This window comes from Pristis pectinata, chromosome 3 (genome assembly GCF_009764475.1).
Source record: "Pristis pectinata isolate sPriPec2 chromosome 3, sPriPec2.1.pri, whole genome shotgun sequence".
Classification (NCBI taxonomy): Eukaryota; Metazoa; Chordata; class Chondrichthyes; order Rhinopristiformes; family Pristidae; genus Pristis; species Pristis pectinata.
Window position 1 is genome coordinate 67,875,119 of NC_067407.1, and position 24,800 is coordinate 67,899,918.

The window sequence follows — 24,800 nt, forward strand, 5'->3', positions numbered from 1 at the left end:
TGTTGCATTTTGGGAAGACAAATGAGGGTGGGACTTTCACAACAGTAGGGCCCTGGGGAGTGTTGTGGAACAGAGGGACCTAGGAGTACAAGTATATGGTTCCCTGAAAATGACATTGCAGGTAGACAGACTGGTGAAGAAGTCTTTTGGCATGCTGGCCTTTATCAGTCAGGGCACTGAGTATAGAAGTTGGGACGTTAAGTTGCAGTTGTACAAGACGTTGGTGAGGTCGCATTTGGAATATTATGTTCAGTTTTGGTCACCTTGCTATAGGAAAGATATCATTAAACTGGAAAGAGTGCAGAGGAGATCAAACAAGGATGTTGCTATGACTCAAGGGACTGAGTTATGGAGAGAGGTTGAGCAGGTCGGGACTGTTTTCATTGGAGCATAGGAGACAGAGGTGATCTCATAGAGGTGTATAAAATCATGAGGGGTGTAGTTAGGGTCAATGAGCACCATTATTTTCCCAGGGTTGGGGAATCAAGAACTAGAGGGCATAGGTTAAGGTGAAGAGGAAGAGATTTAATAGGAAATTGAGGGGCAACTTTTTCACCCAGAGAGTGGTCAGTATATGGAATGAGCTGCCAAAGGAAGTGGTTGAGGCAGGTACAATAACAACATTTAAAAGGTACTTGGACAGGTACATGGATAGGAAAGGTTTAGAGGGATATGGGCCAAACGCAGGCAAATAGGACTAACTTAGATGGGCATCTTGGTTGGCATGGACCCATTGGGCCGAAGGGCCCCTTTCCTTACTTTATGACTCAATGACTCTATTATGTCCCGAAGTGCAACACCTCACACTTGCCCAAAGTAAATGTCCATAACTCCACTAACCTTTGTGTCAGCTGCAAACTTACCAACCTACCCATCTACATTTTCATCCAAGTCATTTATACGTATCACAAACAACAGCGGACCCAGTACTGATCCCTGCGGAAGACCACTGGTGTTAGACCTCCAGCCAGAATAATATCCTTCAACAACGACCCTCTGACTTCTATGGGCAAGCCAATTCTGAATCCAAACAACCAAGTCACCATGAATCCCGTGTACCCTAATCTTCTGGATCAGACTACAATGAGGGACCTTGTCAAATGCCTAACTCAAGTCTGTGTGGACAACATCCACTACCCACTGCAACATTGATCACCTTGGTCACCACCTCAAGCTAGTAAGACATGACCTGCTCTGCACAAAGCCATGCTGACTGCTCCTAATTAGGCCATACTTTTCCAAATGTATGTAAATCCTATCCCTAAGAATCATCACCAATAGCTTCCCTATCACTAACACGAGACTCACCAGCCAATCATTTCCTGGAGTATCCCTATTTCCCTTCTTAAACAACGGAACAACATTGGCTACTCTCCAGTCCCACGGGACTTCGCCCATGGCTATGAAGTTACAAAGATCTCTGAACAGCTCCAGTAATCTCCTCTCTTGCCTCTGGGATAGATCCCACCAGGTCCTGGGGACTTATCCACCTTCATGTTCTTCAACTAACATTGAGGAAGTGGCTCAAAGGGAGATGGTGTTGTTCTGAATGTGCAAGGCTGACAATGACTGGGACTGGATATGAGTCAGCACAGGGACAGCAAAGTTCTTAACTACCACAAGGAATCATCAGTGAACATCCCCACTTTGACCTCCTCACAGAATGAAGGTAAAACAGCCGAAGACGACTGGACACAGGACACTACACTGAGGCACTCCTGCAGGTGGAGAGATTGACCTTCAACAACCATCTTCCTTCTGTGTGAGGTATAACTCCAACCTCTGTAGTGCTTTTCCCTGCAGGTTTACCAGGCTACTTGATTCATCAAGAACAGAACAGGCACCATGTCTGCAGACCATTAAATACCCACTTATATCAATCCCATTTACCAGCACTTGGACCATGTCTTGCCGACTCAAGTGCTCATCTGGATAATTCTTAAATGTGGTGAGGGTACTTGCCTCCACCAGCTATTCAGACAGTGTGTTCCAGGTTCTAACCACTCTCTGTAAATATTGGCCTCACAAGGGATGTCCAGATCCTGTAAGTGAACTTCCTCAGGTCCCCTCTAAACCTGTTAGTTCTTCTGATAAACCTAAGCTCTTGGTTTTGGATACCTCTGATATAGGGAAATGTTTCCTGCTATCTATTCTATGTTCCTGATAACCCTGTATACCTCTGTTGGGTCTCCCCTTAGCCTCCTTCACTTCAAGGAAAACTAAAGCAGCAAGGAAAACTAATCTCTCCTCATAGTCAAAACATTCCATCCTAGTGCACTCTTCCCATTTCAATCAGATCCTTCCTTTCATGTGCAACCAGAAAACACAGTACTCTAGCCGTGACCCCAAGCTTTTACAGTTATACCATAACCTCCCTGCTCTTATATTCAGTGCCCTGACTAATGAAGGCAAATATCCCATATCCCTTTGCCACCTCCTGTACAACAGAGGACAGGCCCTTCAGCCCACCACGTCCATGTTGAACTTTTTGCCCATCCACACAAATCCCATTTGACTACATTAGCTCCACATCCTCTGTGCCTTGCCCATTTAGCTGTCTGTCTAAATACCTCTTAAAGATACTATTTGTATCTGATCCCACCATCTCCTCTGGCAGTGAGTTCCAGATATCAACCACCCTCTGTGTAAAAGAAAACTTTTCCCTCAGATCCCCTTTAAAACTTCTTCTCACCTTAAATCTATGCCCTCTTGCTTTTGATAATTCTACCCAGGGAGAAAGATTCTATCTACTCGATCTATGCCATTCTTAATTCTATGAGCTTCTATCAGGTCACCCTTCAGCCTCCTTTACTCCAGAGAAAACAAGCCCAGCCTATTCAATCTTTCCCCTTAACTAAAGTCCTCCAATCCAGGCAACATCCTGGTGAACCTCCTCTGCACTCTCTCCAGCACAATCCTATCTTTCCTATAGTGTGCTGACCAGAACTGCACACCATATTCCAAGTGCAGTCTGAACAGAGTTTTGTAAAGTTGCAACATAATGTCCTGACTGTCATATTCTATATCCCAACCTATGAAAGTCAACATGTCATTTATCTTCTTCACCACCCTATCCACCCCATGTTGTCACTTTCAGGGAACTATGAACATGAACCCCTAGGTCTCTCTATTCACCAACAATCCTTATGTCCTACCTCTATTTGACTTCCCAAAATCCATCAGCTCAGATGTATCAGGATCAAGTTACATCTGCCAACATTAAGTCCAACTTTCCATCTGATCTATGTCCTGCCTTAGACAACCTTCCTCACTATCTACACCACCACCAACTTTCATGTCAGTAGCAAACTGACTAATCATATGTGCTGCACTCACATCCAAATCATTGATATTTATCATAAACAGCAAAGGTCCCTGTAGCTTAACGACTGGTCACAGACTTCCAACCAGAAAAGCATTTTACCACCACTATCACCTACCTCCTATCGCCAAGGATCCAATTAACCATGGATCCCATGTGCCACCTTCTGGGTCAACCCACCATGCGGGACTGGTCAAATCCTTTACTGAAGTCCACACAGATAACATCTACCACTCTACCTTCATCAATTTCCTTAGTCGCCGCTTCAGAAAACTCAATCAAATTAGTGAAGCAGGATTTCCCCTGCACAAAGCCATGATGACAATTTCTATTCAGCCCCTGCCTTTCCAAACATACGTAAATCTATCCCTTAGAATTATCTCCAATAATTTGAAGTGAGGCTCACTGGCCTGTAGTTACCTGGCTTATCCCTGCTGCATTTCTTAAATAAAGGAACAACATTAGTTATCCTCCAGTTCTCTGGTACCTCACCTGTGGTATTGAAGATGCAAAAATCTCCGTTAGGGTCCCAGCAATGTCATCCTTTGTTTCCCATAGCATTCTATAATTGACCTCATCCAGCCCTGGAGATTTATCCATTCTTATGCATTCCAAGACATCTAACACCTCCACCTTCTTAATACTGCCCTGCTCTAAATTATCCACATACCCCTCTCTGAACTTCCTATATTTACGTCCTTCTCCTTGGTGATAAGAAATATTCATTTAGGATCTTGCCCACATCCCCTTTGGTCTCTAAGGGGACCATTCTTTCTCTCGCTACCCTATTTCTCTTATATACTTATAGAATGTCTTGGGATTCTCCTTTATCTTACCTACCAAGGATATATCATGGCCCCTTTTTGACCCCCTAATTTTTTCCTTCAGTTTTCACTACGGGCAGAGTCACGAACAAAGGGACATAGCTACAAGATAAGGGGTTGATCATTTAAAATTGAGATGTGTAGAAACTTTGTCTCTCAGAAGGTAATGAATCCCTAGAATTCTCTGCTCCCAAGGATGGTGGAGGCCAGGTCATTCGATATACTTAAGATGGAGAGAGATAAATATTTGAAAGATTGAGGAATTAATGGTTATTGTGAACTGACCCTTTCAAATGTAAAGGGACAGTACACAATTAATAGCAGGACTCTTAACAGTATTGATGTAGAGAGGGATCTTGGGGTCCAAGTCCATAGCTCCCTGAAAGAGGCTGCACAAGTTAATAGGGTGGTAAAGAAAGCGTATGGCATGTTCAATGGTCAGGAAGTTATGTTGCCGCTTTATAAAACTCTGGTTAGGCCACATCTGAAGTATTTCATTCAGTTCTGGTCGCCTCATTACAGGAAGGATGTGGAGGCTTTGTAGAGGATGCAGAAGAGGTTTGCCACGATGTTGTCTAGATTAGAAGGCATGTGCTATGAGGAGAGGTTGGACAAACTTGGGTTATTTCCTCTGGAGCGGCAGAGGCTGAGGGGAGACCTGATAGAAATTTACAAGACTATGAGATGTATAGATACAGTAGACAGTCAGAATCTTTTTCCCAGGGTCGAAATGTCTAATACTAGAGGGCATGCATTTAAGGTGAGGGGGGAAAGTTCAAAGGGGATGTATGGGGCAAGTTTTTTACATAGAGAGTGGTGGGTGCCTGGAATGTGTTTCCACGGTGGTGGTGGAGGCAAATACAACAGAGGTGCTTTAAGAGGCTCTTAGATAGGCACATGAATATGCGGAGAATGGAGGGATATGGACTTGTGTCGGAAGACGGGACTAGTTTAGCTTGGCTTTTAATTAGTAGTTTAATTAGTTCGGCATAACATCGTGGGCTGAAGGGCCTGTTCCTGTGCTGTACTTTTCTATGTTCTATGTTCTATGGCATAGAAGAGGAGTTGAGGCCAGCATAGATCAGCTATGATCATATTGAATGGAGGGGCAGGCTTGAGGGTTCTGGTGGCCTACTCCTGCTCCTATTTTCTTGTGTTCCTACTCACTCTATATTCTTCAAGAGAATCACTCAAATCCAATTGCCAATACCTGCCATATGTTTCCATTTTTTTCCTGATCAAACCTTCAGTATTCTTTGACATCCAGAATTCCCTAATCTTGCTATCTTTGCCTTTCACCCTGACTGGAACATACTGGCCTTGAACTCTTGCTAACTCTCATTTAAAAGACTCCCATCTGTCAGATGTTGTTTTACCCACAAGCATCTGCTCCGAATCTACTTTCACCAGGTCCTCTCTTGTGCTACTGAAATCAGCCTTCCCTCAGTTTAAGGCTTTAACTTGAGGACTCACCTTATCTCTTTCCATAACTAACTTGACACTGACAGAATTGTGGTTACAGTTTCCAAAGTGTTTCCCTGCCGACACTTCCACCACCTTCCCGGTTTTATTTCCTAACAGAAGGTTTAGTACTGCCCCATCTCTTGTCAGACTTTCCACATATTGTCTCAAAAAACTTCCATGGACCCATGTAACAAATCCCACCCCATCTAAGCCCCTTGCACTAAGGCAATTCCAGTCAATACTGGGAAAGTTAAAATCCCACACTACTATAACCCTGTTTAGGTATCTATTCCTCTAATTCCTGCTGATTATTGGGAGGCCTATAGTATAATCCAACAAAGTGATCACCCCTCTCTTATTTCTAAATTCTACCCATATGGCCTCACTGGACAATCCATCCAGTGTATCCTCTCTACATACTGCTGTGATGTTCTCTCTAACTCCTCCTCTTTTGCATCCCCTCTGTCACAGCTGAAACTTCTGTACCCCGGAACATTGAGCTGCCGGTCCTGCCCCTCCCTCAACCACATTTCGGTGATTACAATAATATCATAATTCCAAGTGATCTGCAATCTAAGTTCACTCAGCAGGACCTGACCCCGTTTCTCCCTATGTCATTCGTACCAATGTGTACAACCACCTCTGGCTGTTCTCCTTTTCCCTCAGAATGTTCTGTACTTGCTCTGAGACGTCCCTGACCCTGGCACCAGGGAGGCAGCAGACCATCCTGGAGTCTTGCCCTGGGCCACAGAAGCACCTGTCTGCCCCCCTCTCCAACCTCTCCATGTGATCTGACAAGAGCTGCAGCTGGACACACTTCCCACAGGTACAGTCACCACAGAGATTAGAGATGTCCCCTATCTCCCACAGCTTGCAGGAGGAGCATACCACTGACTTAGCTTCCATATCCTTTATCACCAGTCCCTTCCGCAAAGAGAGAGAGGACAAACCTTAGCTGGTCACTACTCAGTCTCCTTACTGAATCCTGACGTGCACCAAATCTTTGATCCCAGCTGCAGCACCCCAACCTCACAGTCCATCGGAAGGTGGCTGCTCTCACTATACCTGGTGCTTATCTACCTATGCTGCCACCTTCAGGTATCGTTGGACATCCACTGAGGTCCCTCTGTTCCTCAATACTCTCTAGAGCCCTGCCATCCATTGCGTACTTCCTACCCTTATGCATCCTCCCAAAGTGCATCACCTTGTAGTGTCCATCTGCCATTAGTCTGCCCATCTTACCTCTGATCGACATCATCCTGTAGTCTCTGACTATCCTTCTCACTTACTAACAATGTCACTAAGTTGCATGTCATATGCGAACTTCCCAATCACACCTCCTCTATTCATATCCATGTTGTTAGCAATGGTCCCAGATATCACAGTAGTACACTCACCGGTCACAGACCACCAACCACAAAATTGACCCCCAACATTATCCTTCCAAGCCAATTTTGTATCAAGTTTTCCAACTTGCCATGGATCACACATAGTTTTCCCACATAGGACCTTGTCAAAGGACATACTGAAGCCCATGTAGATGACTGTAGCATTGCTGGTGATAGCTTTCACCATAGAACCATAGAACCATACAGCACAAAACAGGCCCTTCGGCCCACCATGTTGTGCCGTCCATCAAACTACCCTCACACTGTCTAACCCTTTCCTCCTGCATATCCCTCTATCTCACATTCGTCCATATGCCTATCCAACAAACTCTTGAACCTGTCCAATGTATTTGCCTCCACCACCACCCCAGGCAGTGTATTCCATGCACCAACCACTCTCTGGGTGAAAAACCTCCCCCTGACATCTCCCACCCATAACCTTAAAGCCATGACCTCTTGTCTTGAGCATTGGTGCCCTGGGAAGGAGGCGCTGGCTGTCTAGTCTTATCTATTCCTCTCAATATTTTATATACCTCTATCATGTCTCCTCTCATCCTCCTCCTTTCCAGTGAATAAAGCCCTAGCACCTTGAGCCTCTCCTCATATTCCATACACTCTAATCCAGGCAGCATCCTGGTAAATCTCCTCTGCACCCTCTCCAATGCCTCCACATCCTTCTTATAATGTGGCGACCAAAACTGAACACAGTACTCTGAGTGTGGTCTAACTAGAGTTTTGTAAAGCTGCATCATCACTTTGCGGATCTTAAACTCAATCCCACGACTTATGAAAGCTAACATCCCATAGGCCTTCTTAACTGCTCTATCCACCTGTGAGGCAACTTTCAGTGAACTGTGAATGTGAACCCCCAGATCCCTCTGCTCCTCTACATTGCCAAGTACCTTGCCATTTACCTTGTACTCTGCCCTGGAGTTTGTCCTTCCAAAGTGTACCACCTCACACTTCTCTGGATTGAACTCTACCTGCCACTTGTCAGCCCAGCTCTGCATCCTATCAATATCCCTCTGTAAGCTCCGACAGCCCTCCACACTATCCACAACACCGCCGATCTTAGTGTCGTCCGCAAACTTACTAACCCAGCCTTCCACCCCCTCATCTAAGTCATCTATAAATATCACAAAAAGTAGAGGTCCCAGAACCGATCCCTGCAGGACACCACTAGTCACTGCCCTCCAATCCGAGGGCACTCCCTCCACCACAACCCTCTGCTTTCTACAGGCAAGCCAATTCCTAATCCACACAGCCAAGCTTCCCTGGATCCCTTGGCCTCTGACCTTCTGAAGAAGCCTACCATGAGGAACCTTATCACTCCATATAGACCACATCCACCGCACTACCCTCATCAATCTTCCTCGTCACCTCCTCAAACAACTCTATCAGGCTGGTGAGGCAAGATCTTCCCTTCACAAAGCCATGCTGGCTGTCCCTAATCAGTCCATGATTCTCCACGTGTTCATAAATCCTATCCCTTAAAATCCTTTCTAACAGCTTACCCACCACAGACGTGAGACTCACCGGTCTGTAATTCTCTGGACTATCCCTACTACCTTTTTAAACAAAGGGACAACATTCACCACCCTCCAATCCTCCGGCACCATCCCCGTGGACAACGAGGACTCAAAGATCCTTACCAGCGGTTCAACAATCTCCTCCCTCACCTCTCGAAGCAGCCTGGGGAATATCCCGTCAGGCCCCGGAGATTTATCTGTCTTGATATTATTTAACAACTTCAACACATCCTCTCTTGATATCTACAACCTCGAGAACATTACCCTTACCAGCACTCCCTTCCACGTCATCAAGTCCCCTCTCCCTGGTGAATACCGAAGAGAAGTACTCATTGAGAACTTCTCCCACTTCTGCCGCCTCCAGGCACATTCTCCCACCTTTGTCTTTAATCGGACCTACCTTTACCCTAGCCATCCTCCTACCCTTCACGTATGTGAAAAAGGCCTTGGGATTTTCCTTAACCCTACTAGCCAACGCCTTTTCATGTCCCCTTCTAGCTCTCCTCAGCCCTTTCTTAAGTTCCTTCCTCGTTACTCTATATTCCTCACGGGCCCTGTCTGAACCTTGCTGCTTATATCTTATGTATGCTACCTTCTTCTCCCTAACTAGTCGTTCCACCTCTCTCGTCACCCACGGTTCCTTCTCCCTGCCATTCCTTCTCTGCCTCACTGGGACATATTTATCCCTAATGTCCTGCATAAGATCCCTGAACATCGACCACATCTCCAAAATACATTTCTCTTCAAAAAGGACATCCCAATTTACACTCCCAAGTTCTCTCCTTATAGCCTCATAGTTCGCCCTTCCCCAATTAAATATCTTCTTGTCCTCTCTGCACCTGTCCCTGTCCATGACAATTTTAAAGGTTATGGAGCAATGGTCACTGTCCCCCAAGCAATGGTCACTGTCCCCACTTTACTGATAATGGAGAGGAGACTAACTCTATGGTAATTCAACAGATTGGATTTGTCCTGCACTTTGTGAAGGACAAACTTGGGCAACTTTCACAACATCTTGTCGATGCCAGTTCAGCACTGCCTGGGAACCCCTGACGACTCTGTGAGACCTCTGGGCAAGGGGCAAATCTCTTCAGGTAAGCCTTTAATTTATTACCACCCTTCAGGACTGGTCACCCATACCTGACTTGACAGTCGCACAGGTTACTGGCCCCCTGCACCTCTCTGAGTGACTTCCCAACAAAGATCTCTGAAGTTATGAGTCAGCTTGATGCAGTGGGCACAGAAGGAGGCGTTTCTGTCGGTCCAATAGATATGTGGTAATCAACGCCAATGGAAATCTGTGGCATGGGAACAGAAATAGAATGGCATCCTGGTGGTCTGTGGTGAAGATGAGTGGTAAGGTTTATATGGATCCCAGTGGTCTTGTTGGGCCATTTTCTGTGCAGTGCATTCTGAAAAGACAAGGAGTCTGGAATCACTTACCCACTCAGGACGACGATGAAATCCATTACGTTCCAGCCATTTCGAAGATACGATCCTTTGTGGAACACAAATCCCAGAGCTACGATTTTAATCCCAGCCTCAAAACAAAAGATCCCAATAAAATATGGCTCAGTTTGTTCCTGGTGGGAAGGAATATAAAAGAAGACAATGGCATTGGTTTCAGATTGAAAGATTACAACAGAATTTGTTTGAAAAGCTTATATTGGAGAATAACTTTAACCAGACATCAGTATGCAAAGGTAACTCATCAAATGAAACACATACAATGACCACCACAGCAACCCATCCATCATCTTGTTTCTCCCAGATTCTAACACCGTCTCTGTCACCATTCCTCTCCTCGCCCCCCTCACTGAGAAACTCACCCACATGCCCAGCTCTTTCCCTTCTCACAGCCTCTCACATCACCATCCCTCTCCCCCAAGATCCTCAACCTTCTCACATCGCCATCCCTCTCCCCCAAGATCCTCAACCTTCTCACATCGCCATCCCTCTCCCCCAAGATCCTCAACCTTCTCACATCGCCATCCCTCTCCCCCAAGATCCTCAACCTTCTCACATCGCCATCCCTCTCCCCCAAGATCCTCAACCTTGAATCCTCACCGCTTAATTTTTCACAATTTGCAAATTCTAATCCAGCCCTCCATTTCCAATTCCAAATCCATCCCTCAGTTCCTCACCTCAGATTCCCAGATCTTTACCCCCCCCCCCCCCACCCAGCCAGCTACTTAGGACCTCACACATCCCCACCACAAAGTCCAAAGGCACCTCACCCTCCATTTCCTCCTCAACCCTCTCCTCTAGCTCCCCCCAACAACTCCCCAACGGACAACTTCACACTCACCAAACTTTTGGCCATAGGAGTCTTGTCTCCGTTGGGTAGGTGCTGTTCCAAAGCCAGTACAACACAGTTGGCGATGATAGTGGCCAGAATCATGTATTCAAAGGGAGTTTAAATGTTAAAGAAAACTAGACATTCCATTGCCAACAAGTACTCAGAGATCATCAGGAACATTTCCCAAACTTTGGCACAGCCAAAATTATCCCAACTATTGCGTGCCGGCTGATTCCTGCTCCTTGGTCCTCTCTTGCTTCACATCATCCCTTTTCGGACCGTCTACATTCAGCATATCAGGACCTTCAGGTGAAGTCATCTCCTATTATTGACCTCCCTCCACCTTCATTGAGTTCGCCAGCAGCTTCATGGGAACATCTTGGTGGAAGAATGTAAACAGATGAATGTGCTAATAAGCAGCAAATGTTTGATAGTTCAGTTTGGGGCTAATTGATAATTATCATGATTCAATGTTGGAGGTGCTAAACCAGAAATTTGCAGGTTTCATACACAAGTACTAAAAACATGCAATTTTCGTGTTGCAGTTTGTGTGGGTTCCTTGTGCTCGGTTCCAAGTAAGGTGCTGGGTGCTCTGGCTGGTTCACATTGAGGATGACTCAGAAGCCGAAGGTCTCTGTATGTGACAATGGAATTCCCTTCAGAGATGCAATTAATCTACAACAACCCTCCAGGCAGCTGATTCTGGATAGGGCCCCCACTCCTCCACCAAGGTGGCATCTGACACTAAACACAGATGAAAGTGGCATTTTATCTCCATGCCAAGGCACCTAGTGTAAATCAAGAAAGTACAGCAGTCTCTCTGGAAACCCATGCACATGTAATAAAAGTACATCATTCCACAACATGAACACTTGAATTATTGTGTGAGATATTGCACTTTGGGAGGTCAAATGTAGGGGAAAGTGTATAGTAAATGGCAGGACCCTTAACAGCATTGATGAACAGAGGGACCTTGGGGCAAGAGTCCATTGCTCCCTGAAAGCAGCCACGCAAGTAGATAGAGTGGAAAAGAAGGTGTATGCCTTGCTTGCCTACATTGGTTGGCGCATTGAGTACAAGAGTAAGGGAGTCACGTTGCAGCTATATAAAACTTGGTTAGCCCACACTTGGGAGTGTTGTGTGCAGTTCTGGTCACCTCATTACAGGAAGGATGTGAAGGCTTTGGTAAGAGTGCAGAAGATGTTTACCAGGATGCTGCCTGGATTAGAGGGCATGAATCATGAGGAGAGTTTGGACAAACTTACATGGTTTTCTTTGGAGTGGCAGAGGCTGAGGGGAGACCTGATAGAAGTTTATAAAATTATGAGAGGCATAAATAGACAGTCAGAATCTTTTTCCCAGGGCAGAAATGTCAAGTACTACAGGGCGTGCATTTAAGGAGAGAGGGGGAAAATTTAAGGGAGATGTGTGGGGCAATTTTTTCTACACAGAGAGTGGTAGGCTCCTGGAACACACTGCCAGGGGGAGTGGTGAAAGCAGATATGATAGTGGCATTTGAGAGGCTGTTAGAAAGACAGATGAACATGCAGGGTATGGAGGGATATGGATCATGCGCAGGCAGAAGAGAATTAGGTTAATTTGTCATTGTGTTCAGTGCAGACATGATGGGCCAAAGGGCCTGTTCCTGTGCTGAACTGTTCTGTGTTCTATGTAAACTCCCTAGGGAGTCAGGTTCACTTTTCAGTGTTTTTCCATAAACATGCATCTCCACTTCAATGAGCTCACAGTGCGGAGAGAAACTTGATGTGCTGGAATATGTACACTGAAATCAGGATGCCGTCTTCCAAAATGCCAATGACTCTGGAATGTTTCCCACAGATATAGCGTCTTTGAAAAAGGACAAGTTACCTGGCCCAGATGCAATGTCTCAGACTCTTTAAATAAAATGCAAGGGAGGAAGTTGTGGAAGTTCTGACCACAATTTTCCAATTGTTCCTGGCTATACAAGTGGAGCCAAGTGACTGAAGGACTGTTGATGTTGTACCCACACTCTGGCATCAGGGTATCAAGGTTTCTTGTATACTGGCACCAGCTCTTCACTGTTTTCCACACATTCCAGATTCTTGCTAGTCATAAAGGACTAATATGATATTCTACAAATGCACATAACAAATTTGAGTATAAATTTGTTTAAGTATAGAGTACAACAGTAGGGAGGTCATGGTGCGGTTGTACTGGTGAGGCTACCCTTGGAGTATTGTGTTCAGTTTTGGTTGCCCTGCTACAGAAAATATGTTATTAAGCAGGAAAGAGTATAGAAAAGATTTACAATGATGTTGCCAGGATTTGAGGGACTGAGTTATAGGGAGAGGTTGGACAGGCTAGGACTTTATTCCTTGGGGCGTAGGAGACTGAGGGGTGATCATATAGAGGTGTATAAAATCATAAGGGGCATGGATAGGGTAAATGCACTCAGGCCTTTTCCCAGGGTTGGGGAATCAAGAACTAAAGGGCATAGGTTCAGGGTGAGAGGGGAAAGATTTAATGGGAACTTGAGGCGCAATTTTTTTTTACACAGGAGGTAGTATGTATGTGGAATGAACTGCCAGAGGAAGTGGTTGAGGGAGGTACATTAACAACATTTAAAAAGGCACTTGGACAGGTACATGGATAGAAAAGGTTTAGAAGGTTATGGGCCAACCACTGGCAAATGGGACTAGTTGGGACAGGTATCTTGGTCAGCATGGACAGTTTCTGTGCTGTATGAATCTATGAGCTATGACTTCAAATGGGACACAAATGGACAAGTCGGTGCCCAGAGGGGTGTTCAGCAAAGTATAATGCATGCAGCCTCTTGGTATAGCATTGATTGCAGAGGACATCTTGTATGTGTACCACATATTACCGCGTTCTTTCCAGAGCTGACAATACACTAACTACAGCAGTTCCTTCAGAGATATGTAACTTGTTATAGAACACCTCATATGAAGAACCCTATGCCAATATTTTAGCTCTTGCTCCACACGTTTACTATTATGAATATTGCACTCCTTCTGGATACATATCCACAGGCTTCAGGATTGAGGATGACTTACTTCTACTCCTAAAGAGGCCAATATTGGAACTGCAGGCTGGTCCACTGATATGCCAGAGGGATGAGCAACAGGACAAGTGGGCAGTTTGTGAGGTGGCCTGCACTTTCTGCCACTCCAGAGGAGTGGGTTTGAGGTTCTCAACATCCTAAATGCTCCTTTTCTACTTTGAATGATCAAGGGTTAGAGATTCCCAGGGGTCAGTGGAGATGTTGCATTTCTTCAGAGAGGTTTCAAGTGTGGGGTTAATCTTCAGAATTAGTGGGAAGCTGTTCGACCTGAGGTGACTACACTTAGCCATGGTTACTCAAACTTAGTATTCAGATTACACTTGGGTTTTTGCACCTTCAGGTACCAATCTCCAAGCCATCTTCACATTTAAGTTCAAGTTTATTGTCATGGGCAAACATACACAAGGCATAAATGCCATGAAAATTAGCTTTTTGCAGCAGTAACACAGTACATTACAAATATGACAAACTTAAATTAACATAAATTATACACAGCTTACATAACACAATAAACAAAAAAAATAACCTAACGATATTGATAACATAACGACATTTGCTGAAGCAAATGAGAGTCATAGAGTCACAGAATCAAACAGCACAGAAACAGGTACGTTGGCCCAACTGTTCCATGCTGACCAAGATTCCCACCTAAGCTAGTCCCATTTGCTTGCGTTTGGCCCATATCCCTCTAAACCTTTCCTATCCATGCACCTTTTAAACATTTTTAATGTATCTGCTTCAATCACTTCCACTGGCAGCTCATTCCATATACTGACCACCCTCTGGGTGAAAAAGTTGCCCCTCAGGTTCCTGTTAGATCTCTCCCCTCTCACCTTGAACCTATGCGCTCCAGTTCTTGATTCCCCAACCCTGGGAAAAAGACTGTGTGCATTCACCCTATCCATGCGCCTCATCATTTTATGCACCTCAAAAAGAGCACTCCTCATTCTCCAATGCTCCAATGAAAAAAGTCCCAAGCTGCTCAACTTCCCTCTCCAGTCCCTCAAGTCCCGGCAACATCCTCGTAAATCTCCTCTGCACTCTTTCCAGCTCAATGGCAGTTTTGCTAAAGAGGAGGCCTTACACTAAAATCCACAAGACCTCAGATGCCACACCACACTGCCCTCTGACAATAAAGATTTTCAGCAAGACTGTGGGAAATGAAGACTACTTGGTAAATTGGTTTATTATTGTCACATGTACTGAGGTACAGTGAAAAACTTGTCTTGCGTACCGTTCATACAGATCAATTCATTACAGTAGTGTGTCGAGGTAGTACAAGGTAAAACAATACAGAATGCAGAATGAAGTGTTACAGTTACAGATAAAGTGCAGTGCAGGTAGTCAATAAGGTGCAAGGTCATAACAAGGTAGATTGTGAGGTCAAGAGTCCATCTTATTGTACTAGGGAACCGTTCAATTGTCTTATAACTGGGGGATAGAAGCTGTCCTTGAGCCTGGTGGTACGTGCTTTCAGGCTTTTGTATCTTCTGCCCGATGGGAGGGTGGAGAAGAGAGAATGTCCAGGCTGGGTGAGGTCTCTGATTACGTTGGCTGCTTTACTAAGACAGCGGGAAGTGTAGACAGAGTCTATGGAGAGGAAGCTGGTTTCCATGATGTGCTGAACTGTGTCCACTCTCTGAAGCTTCTTGCAGTCATGGGCAGAGCAGTTTCCATACCAAGCCGTGATGCATCTGGATAGGATGCTTTCTATGGTGCTTCGATAAAAATTAGTGAGAGTCAAAGGGGACATGTCAAATTTTTTTACCCTCCTCAGAAAGTAGAAGCACTGGTGAGCTTTCTTAGCCATGGTTGGACCAGGACAGGCCTTTGGTGATGTTCACTCCTAGGAACTTGAAGCTCTCAACCCTCTCAAACTTAGCACTGTTGATGTAAACAGGAGCATGTGCACCACCTTCCTTCCTGAAGTCAACGACCAGCTCTTTTGTTTTGCTGACATTGAGTGAAAGGTTGTTGTCATGACACCATGTCACTAGGCTCTCTATCTCCTTCCTGTACTCTGACTCATTGTTATTTGAGATACAGCCCACAACAGTGGTGTCATCTGCAAACTTGCAGATAGTTAGAGCAGAATCTGGCCACGCAGTCATGAGTATATAGGGATTAGAGTAGGCGGCTGAGGACGCAGCCTTGTGGGGGCACCAGTGTTGAAAATAATCATGGCTGAGGTGTTGCTGCCTATCCTTACTGCTGCTGTTCAAGAAGTCAAGGATCCAGTTGCAAAGGGAGGTGTTGAGTCCCAGGTCTAGGAGCTTGGAGATGTACTTGCTTAGAATTAGTGTTGAGGGTGGAGCTGTAGTCAATAAACAATAGTTTAACATAGGTGTCTTTACTTGTCATATCTCAGGCACCACAGCTCAGCGAAGACAAATATCAATGATGATCACTGCCTTCAACTGCCAACACAGTCTTTGGTTGATTGAAGGGGTATTTGAAATTCAAAAGCTCAGACCAATACATCACGGGCACATCTCTCTCCATCATCAGTAGTATCTACATGAGGCACTGCCTCAAGAAGATACAAAACTCAAGATTTACTGGGCACCAATGACCACTGTTCTCCTATGTGCTTCTGAAACCTGGACTACTTACAGTAGGCACTGAAGAAATACCAATGTTGTCTCAGAAAAATTCCCCAAATTAATTGCAAACAAACCGATGTCAATGTCCTTATCCAGGCCAACATCCTCAGTCCTTGTTATACCTAATAAGCTACAATGGACAGGCCATGTTGTTTACATGCCCAACACCAGTCAACACCCAACAACTGTTCAGAGTTCTGTCTGTTATGATAGAGATCACCAAGCATAATATCCTTGTCAATGACATGCATTCTTTCCTAAAAGACATGTTCAAAGTCAAAGTCGAGTTTATTGTCATATGCACAAGTACATGTATGCACAGGTGCAATGAAAAACTTACTTGCAGCAGCACAGGCATGTAGCATTGGAGATAACATTCACAAGAAAAACATAAATTAAACATAAGTTATACAAAATAAAACAAGAACACAATTAGAACAAAAAAAACCCAAAATCCATTGTAGTGCAAAGTGGTCATAGTGTTGCTATACTGAAGTAGTGATTAGGGCTGTGCAGGTCATTTCAAGAACCAAATAGTGAAGGGAAAGTAGATGTTCTTGAACCTGGTGGTGTGGGACTTCAGGCTTCTGTACCTCCTGCCCAATGGCAGTTGTAAGAAGATGGCATGGCCTGGATGGTGGGGATCTCTGATGATAGATGTTGCCTTCTTGAAGCAGAGCCTTACGTAGATACTACCGATGGTGGAGAAGGATGTGCCAGTGACGTATTGGGCTCATTCTACCACTCTGCAGCTTCTTATGTTCCTGCACATTCAAATTGTCATACCAGACCATGATGCAACCAGTCAGGGTACTGGAATGTGTGCAGTTGGACTGAAGTGTTAATTGAAAGGACAAGCAGATTTGCATTCTTACACTGAAGTTCAGAGACATGCATGCTTGAATATCAGGGCTTCATACACAGATACATTTCTAAATTAGCACTCCACATACATGCATCCAAAGATGTTTTGCAACCCTTCCAGACTCGTCCATTGATGTTACAAATAATACCTCAAGACAGGAGTAATATTGTAATACAAACAGAAGTGAAAGGGACTACAGCAAACACTTGTCAAGGAAAATTGAGGGCTGGATAAAACAAAAGGAAACACATGGCAAGTGGAGAGACCTGAAAATAGGGAAGGTCCTTCAGAACAATTGAAAGTGTAAGGGGGACACATAAAAGAAATTTAGTGAGCAAAGAGGGGACATGAAATATCACATGCGGACAAGACTGAGGAAAAAGCAAGGGGTGAAATCAAGGAAAAAGTAGGGCCATTAGGGACCAAAGTCGCAATCTGTGTGTGGAGCCAGATGGTGAGATATTAAAAGAAAATTTCTCATCTATATTCATAAAGGAGAAGGATATTGTAGTTGGGGAATTCAAGAGGGGCAGTGTAATTCTAGAACATATTATCGTTAAAAATGAACAGGCATCCTCAGAGCTTGACGAGATATATCCCAGGCTGCTCTGGGAGGCAAGGGGGTGGGGGGGGGGGGGTAGATTGTTGGGACAATGACAAAGATTTTTAAATCTTCTCTGGTTACAGGCGAGGTAACTGATGACAGGAGGACAGGAAATATAGTATGTTTATTCAAGAACAGCAACAGATATAAGTCAGCTAATTACATGCCAGTGAGTCTCACATCAGTGATAAGTTACAGTAAAAATTTCTGAGGCACATGATTAATCTACACTTGGAAAGACAGGGATTGATAAAGGATATTCAGCACAGGTGTGTGGGTGGGAAATCCTGCCTGACTTATTTGATTGAGGTTTTTGAAGAAGTAAAAATATATGTTGATAAGGGTGGTGAGATTGATAGAGGGCGATGGTGCAGGATTTCTGTGATTGGAAGCCTGTAACCAGTGGTGTACCACAGGGATCAGTGCTGGGACCCTTATTATACACGTTAAAAATTTAGATATGATTCATAAGTTTGTAGAAAGTACAAATATTAGTGGTGTTGTTGATGGTAAGGAGGGTAGTCTTAGCTACAGGATGATACCTAGAACGTAGAACAGTACAGCACAGGAACAGACCCTTTGGCCCATCATGTCATGTCAAACTAATTAAACTAGTAATTAAATGCCCAACTAAACTAACCCCTTCTACATACACAATGTCCATATCCCTCCACTCTCTGCACATTCATGTGCCTATCTAAAAGCCTCTTAAATGTCTGTTATATTTGCCTCCACCACCACCCCTGGCAGCACATTCAAGCTAATCCCATTTCCTAGCACTTGGCCTATTTCCCTCTAAACTCTTGTCATCCATATACCTGTCCACATACTTAAGTGTATCTAATGTACCTGCCTCAACACTTCCTCTGGTAGCTGGTTCTATTTATCTATCACCTACTGTTTAGAAAAAGTTGCCCCTCAGGTTCTTATTAAGCCTTTCACCTCTAACCTTTATGTCCTCTTATTTTCAATTCTCCAACCCTGGAAAATAATGACCACTCACCCTTTCTATGCCCCTCAGATTTTATTATACCTCTATGAGATCACCCCTCAGTCTCCCACACTCCAAGGAGTAAAGGCCCAGCCTGTCTAATCTCTCCCTATAACTCAGTCCCTTGAGTCTTGGCAACATCCTTGTTGCACTCTTTCCAATTTAATCACATCCTTCCTATAACAGTTACCAAAACTGAACACAACACTCCAAGTACAGCGTCATCAACATCTTGTACAATCGTGACATAACCTGACTGATGAAGGCCAGCATGCCAAAAGCCTTCTTCACTGCCCTATCTACCTGTGACTCCACTTTTAGGAAACTATACACCTGTAGTCCAAGATCCGTCTGTTCTATAACAGTACTCTGGGACCTTCTGTTCAATGTAGGAGTCCTACCTAGATTTGTCCTCCCAAAATGTAACACTTTGCACTTATCTGAATTAAATTCCATTTGCCATTCCTGAGCCCACCTACCCAGCCGATCAAGATCCCTCTGCAATTCTTGATTCTCCTCTTCACTATCTGTGACACCACCTATTTTAGTGTCACCTGCAACTTACGAACTATTCCTCGTATATTCTCATCAAAATCGTTAATATAGATGAAAAATAACATGGGTCCAGCACTGACACCTGGGGCACACCACTAGTCACAGATCGGTCTGAGAAACATCCTTACACCACTACCCTCCGTTTCCTACCATCCAGCCAATTTTGTATCCAGTTTGCTATCTCTCCTTGGATGCTACGTGATCTAACCTTTCAGAGCAGACAACCACGTGGAACCTTATCAAAAACACTACTGAAATTCACATGCACGTCTACCACCCTCCCCTCGGCAACCTTCCTCGTCACTTCAAAAAACTCAGATTCATAAGACAAGATTTCCCATGCACGAAGCCCATGCTAGCTACCCCATATCAACACTTGCCTTTCCAAATGCAAGTATATCTTATCCCTCAGAATGCTTTCCAGCAACTTACCTACCACAGATGTTAGGCTAACTGGTCTATAATTACCAGGTCTATCCTTACAGCCTTTCTTAAATAAAGGCACAACATTTGCTATCCTTCAGTCTTCCAACAGCATGCCATAGGATACCAATATCAGAGGAACTGGAAACTTGGTACACAAGTCCAAGGGTCTCCAAAGGTGGTAGCACTGGCAGATAAAGTGATGAAGAAGGCACACAGATACTTGTCTTCATTAGATGGGTCACAGATGTAAGGTTACAGTATAACTTTATGAAACACTGGTCAAGCCACAGCTGGATTACTATATCCAGTTCTGGTCACCACCCTATAGGAAGAATGTGATAGCACTGGAGAGGGTGCAGAAGAGATTTAGCAGGATGATCCTGGGATGGAATATTTCACTTACTGGGAGACTGGATAGGCTGTGTTTATTTACTATGGAGTAGAGGAGGCTGAAGGAGCCCCTAACAGAAGTATACAAAAATTGTGAGTGGCATAGATCAGGGAGATAGTAAGAAATTTTTCCCCATAGTGGGGGTATTTAAAACTGGAGGTCATGGGTTTAGGGTGAGGGGGTAAGTGGATTAGGGGGGGATGTGAGGAGGAATCTTTGACCCAGAGGGTGGCTGGAATCAAGAACAAAGTGCATGAATGACTGGTGGAGGCAGTTACAATCACAACATTTAAGCAGCACCTCGATGAGTACTTGAATCATCAAGGTACAGAAGACTCTGGACCTAGTGCTGGTAGGTGGGATTCATCAGCATGGGCATTTGGTGGGGATGTCACCCTTCTGCAAGGAGGGTTTGAGAACATTGTTTCCTCGATCATGCTGTGATGGAGCTCAGAGCAGACTGCCTGTCTCAGACAGAGCAGACCGTGTGTTGGACATACAAATGACACGGCCTGCCTGATGGCGATATTAAGTGCAATTGAGTTCAGTTGCAGGGAAGTTGCCCTGGGAGAGGATCATGATGTTGGTTCACTTATACTGCCAGTGGATTTGGAGAATTCTGCAGAGAAAGTGTTGGTCGTACCTCTCCAGTACTTTCAGATGCCTGGAATAGGCTGTCCACGTTTCAGTAGAATGCAGGGGGACAGGGACCAGCTTTCTGTTAGGCTTTTTGATCTTCAAACACATTTTTCTCAGATCTCCAAAGGTTGTGTGGATGCATGGATGAATTTTGTGGATCGTGAATCTCATCATCCATGTCTGTCTTTGGGAAGCAATTTATGTTTTACAGGGTCTTGTCAGGCCCTTATGGTCAGAGGGCAGTATTATACAGTGGGAGCACATTGGTAGAGGGCGAATGCCTTGAGGATTTTGAGCGTGTACCTCTCATAGGCTCCAGTGAATGAGTTAACAATGACTTGGTGTGTTTCCCTCTTAAATGGGCTAGAGGTTTAACAAGGTCAGAATAGAATTCTTCCTTGACTTCATCCATAGCCTCCAGTGTTGGGACATGTGCTCTGATGTCTGTAGCATGCTGGTTCCATGTTAATGGGAGCTGGAGGGTCATTTACCCCACATAGGGTGTCAGTGAGACACAGAGCACTTGCCTTCCAGCCGTGATGTAGAATATACAAGTATGGAAGTTATAGTATAATTCAGATACAATGATGTTTAAGAGGCATTTAGACAGAAACTTAAATAGGCACAGAAGGACATGGTCCAAATGTGGACAAGTGGCATTAGTTTAGATGGGCAAAGAGGTTAGCATGTACATGGTGGGCCAAAGGGCCTGTTTAGTGCCATACAACTCGATGACATGCACTCACACAGATACAGACCCAACAACACACACACACACAAAATGTGTGGGCTCAGGCACAGTTGCTGGGTCAGGTAGACAACTTGGTCAGCATGGACAAGTTGGGCTGAAGGGCCTGTTTAATGCCATACAACTCTGTGACCCTCACTCACACACACACCCCCAAACACACACAAAAGATGCATGGGCTCAGGCGCAGATGCTAGGTCAGGTAGGCAGCTTGGTCAGCACAGACAAGATCGACCATCATCCCCTCAGTACCAATCACCAAGCTTCAAATCCTGGGCCTCTGTACCTCCCTCTGCAACCAGATCCTAAACTTCCCTACAGTCAGTGCAGATCGGTAGTAACATCTCCTTCTCACTGACAATCAACACAGTCGCACCTCAAGGATGTGTGCTTAGCCCACTGCTCTACTCTCTCTACACTCATGACTGTGTGGCTAGGCATAGCTCAGACGCCATCTATAAATTCACCAATGACACCACTGTTGTTGGCAGAATTTCAGATGGCGATGAGGTGTACAGGAGTGAGAAAGATCGGCTGGTTGAGTGGAGTTACCTTAGAACCATAGAACAATACAGCACAATACAGGCCCTTTGGCCCACCATGTTGTGCTGACCTTCAAACCACTCCAAAGACTATCTAACCCCTTCCTCCCACATATCCCTCTATTTTAAATTCCTCCTAATGCTTATCAAGCAATCTCTTGAATTTGACCAACGTATCAGCCTCCAGCACCACCACAGGCAGCGCGTTCCATGCACCAACCACTCTCTGGGTGAAAAACCTCCCTCTGACGTCTCCCTTAACTTCCCACCCATTACCTTAAAGCCATGCCCTCTTGTATTAAGCATTGGTACCCTGGGAAAGAGGCGCTGGCTGTCCACTCTATCTATTCCTCTTAATATTTTGTATACCTCTATCATGTCTCCCCTCATCCTCATTCTCATTCTCTCCAATGATTAAAGCCCTAGCTCCTTTAGTCTCTCCTCATAATCCATACTCTCTAATCCAGGCAGCATCCTGGTAAATCTCCTCTGCACCCTTTCCAATGCCTCCACATCCTTCCCATAATGAGGCGACCAGAACTGGACACAGTACTCCAAGTGTGGTCTAACCAGAGTTTTGTAAAGCTGCATCATTACTTTGCAGCTCTTAAACTCGATCCTATGACTTATGAAAGCTAGCATCCCATAAGCTTTCTTAACTATCCTATCCACCAGTGAGGCAACTTTCAATGATCCGTAGATATGAACCCCCAGATCCCTCTGCTCCTCTACACTGCCCAGAGTCCTGCCATTTACCTTGTATTCTGCCTTGGAGTTTGTCCTTCCAAAGTGTACCACCTCACACTTCTCTGGATTGAACTCCATCTGCCACTTGTCAGCCCAGCTCTGCATCCTATCAATATCCCTCTGTAAGCTTCGACAGCCCTCCACACTATCCACAACACCACCAATCTTTGTATCATCTGCTAACCCCCTCATCTAAGTCATCTACAAATATCACAAAAAGTAGAGGTCCCAGAACCGATCCCTGTGGGACACCACTAGTCACAGCCCTCCAATCTGAGTGCACTCCCTCCACCACAACCCTCTGCTTTCTACAGGCAAGCCAATTCTGAATCCACATGGCCAAGCCTCCCTGGATCCCTTAGCCTCTGACCTTCTGAAGCAGCCTACCATGTGGAACCTTGACAAACACCTTACTAAAATCCATGTAGACCACATCTACTGCACTACCCTTATCAACCTTTCTGGTCACCTCCTCAAAGAACCCTATCAGGTTTGTGAGGCAAGATCTTCCCTTCACAAATCCATGCTGGCTATCCCTAATTCTCTAAATTATCATAGATCCTATCTCTTAGAATCCTTTCTAGTAGATTGCCCACCACAGACGTAAGGCTCATTGGTCTGTAATTCCCTGGACTATCCCTACTACCTTCTTTGAATAAGGGGACAACATTCGCCACCCTCCAATCCTCTGGTACCATCCCAACAATTGCAACAACCTCACACTCAACGTCAGTAAGACCAACGAACTGAAGACCAAGGAACTGATTGTGGACTTCAGGAAGGGGAAGTCGGGAGAACAAACACCAGTCTTCATTGAGGGGTCAGTGGTGGAAAGAGTGAGCAGCTTCAAGTTCTTGGGTGTCAACATCTCAGAGGATCTATCTGAGCCCAACATATTGATGCAACCACAAAGGCGACATGCCAGTGGCTCTACTTCATTAGGAGTTTGAGGAGATTTGGTATGTCACCAAAGACTCTTGCAAGTTTCTACAGATGTATGCTGGAGAGCATTCTGACTGGTTGCATCACTGCCTGGTATGGAGTCTCCAATGTGCAGGATCAAGAGGGTGCAGAGGGTTGTGGACTCAGCCAGCTCCATCATGGGCACAACCCTACCCGCCAGAGGACATCAAGAGGCGGTGCCTCAAGAAGGCAGCATCCATCATTAAGGATCCTCACCACCCAGGACATGCCTCTTCACGTTACTACCATCTGGGAGGAGGTACAGGAGCCTGAAGACCCACACTTAACATTTCAGGAACAACTTCTTCTCCTCCAGTCAGATTTCTGAACAGTCCATGAGCACTACCTCATTATTCCTCTTTTGCACTATTTATTTTTGTAACTTATAGTAATTTTCATGTCTTTAGGTCTTGCACTGTACTGCTGCCTCAAAACAACAAATTTCACGACATATGTCAGTGATAATAAACCTGATTCTGGGCTGAAGGGCCTGTTCCCATGCTGTCTAACTCTGTGATCTTCTCATTTACCAACGACCACCCTCACCACCACCATCCCCAAATCTCCTCTCCCTCAGTTTCCTCTAAGCCCCTCACTTCACCCTCCCTGGAGTACCTGTGCACCACCACACCCTTACTCTCCACTGACCTCTCTCACACCCTATCACTTAGCTCCCTCCTCCATCCTCTGCTCCAAGCATCTCTCCCTCTCCATCCCACTGAATGTTTCCTCACCTGCTCCTCTGTAACTGTAACACTATATTCTGCCTTCTGTTATTGTTTTCCCCTGTACTACCCAATGCACTGATGTGATGAAATAATCTGTATGAACGGCAT

At 45.0% G+C, this 24,800-nt stretch overlaps 1 protein-coding gene across 2 annotated transcripts in view; it reads right to left on the reverse strand.

The window, feature by feature from the left end:
- Positions 1–24,800, reverse strand: part of LOC127567879 (probable voltage-dependent R-type calcium channel subunit alpha-1E) — a 615,955-nt gene that overhangs the window by 417,324 nt on the left and 173,831 nt on the right. For both annotated transcript variants that reach the window (XM_052011039.1, XM_052011041.1), the window contains exons 3-4: positions 10,836–10,941; positions 9,971–10,110 (exon numbers count right to left, since the gene is read on the reverse strand). In XM_052011039.1, coding sequence (XP_051866999.1) covers positions 9,971–10,110; positions 10,836–10,941 — 246 coding nt within the window. The remainder of the gene's footprint in view (positions 1–9,970; positions 10,111–10,835; positions 10,942–24,800) is intronic.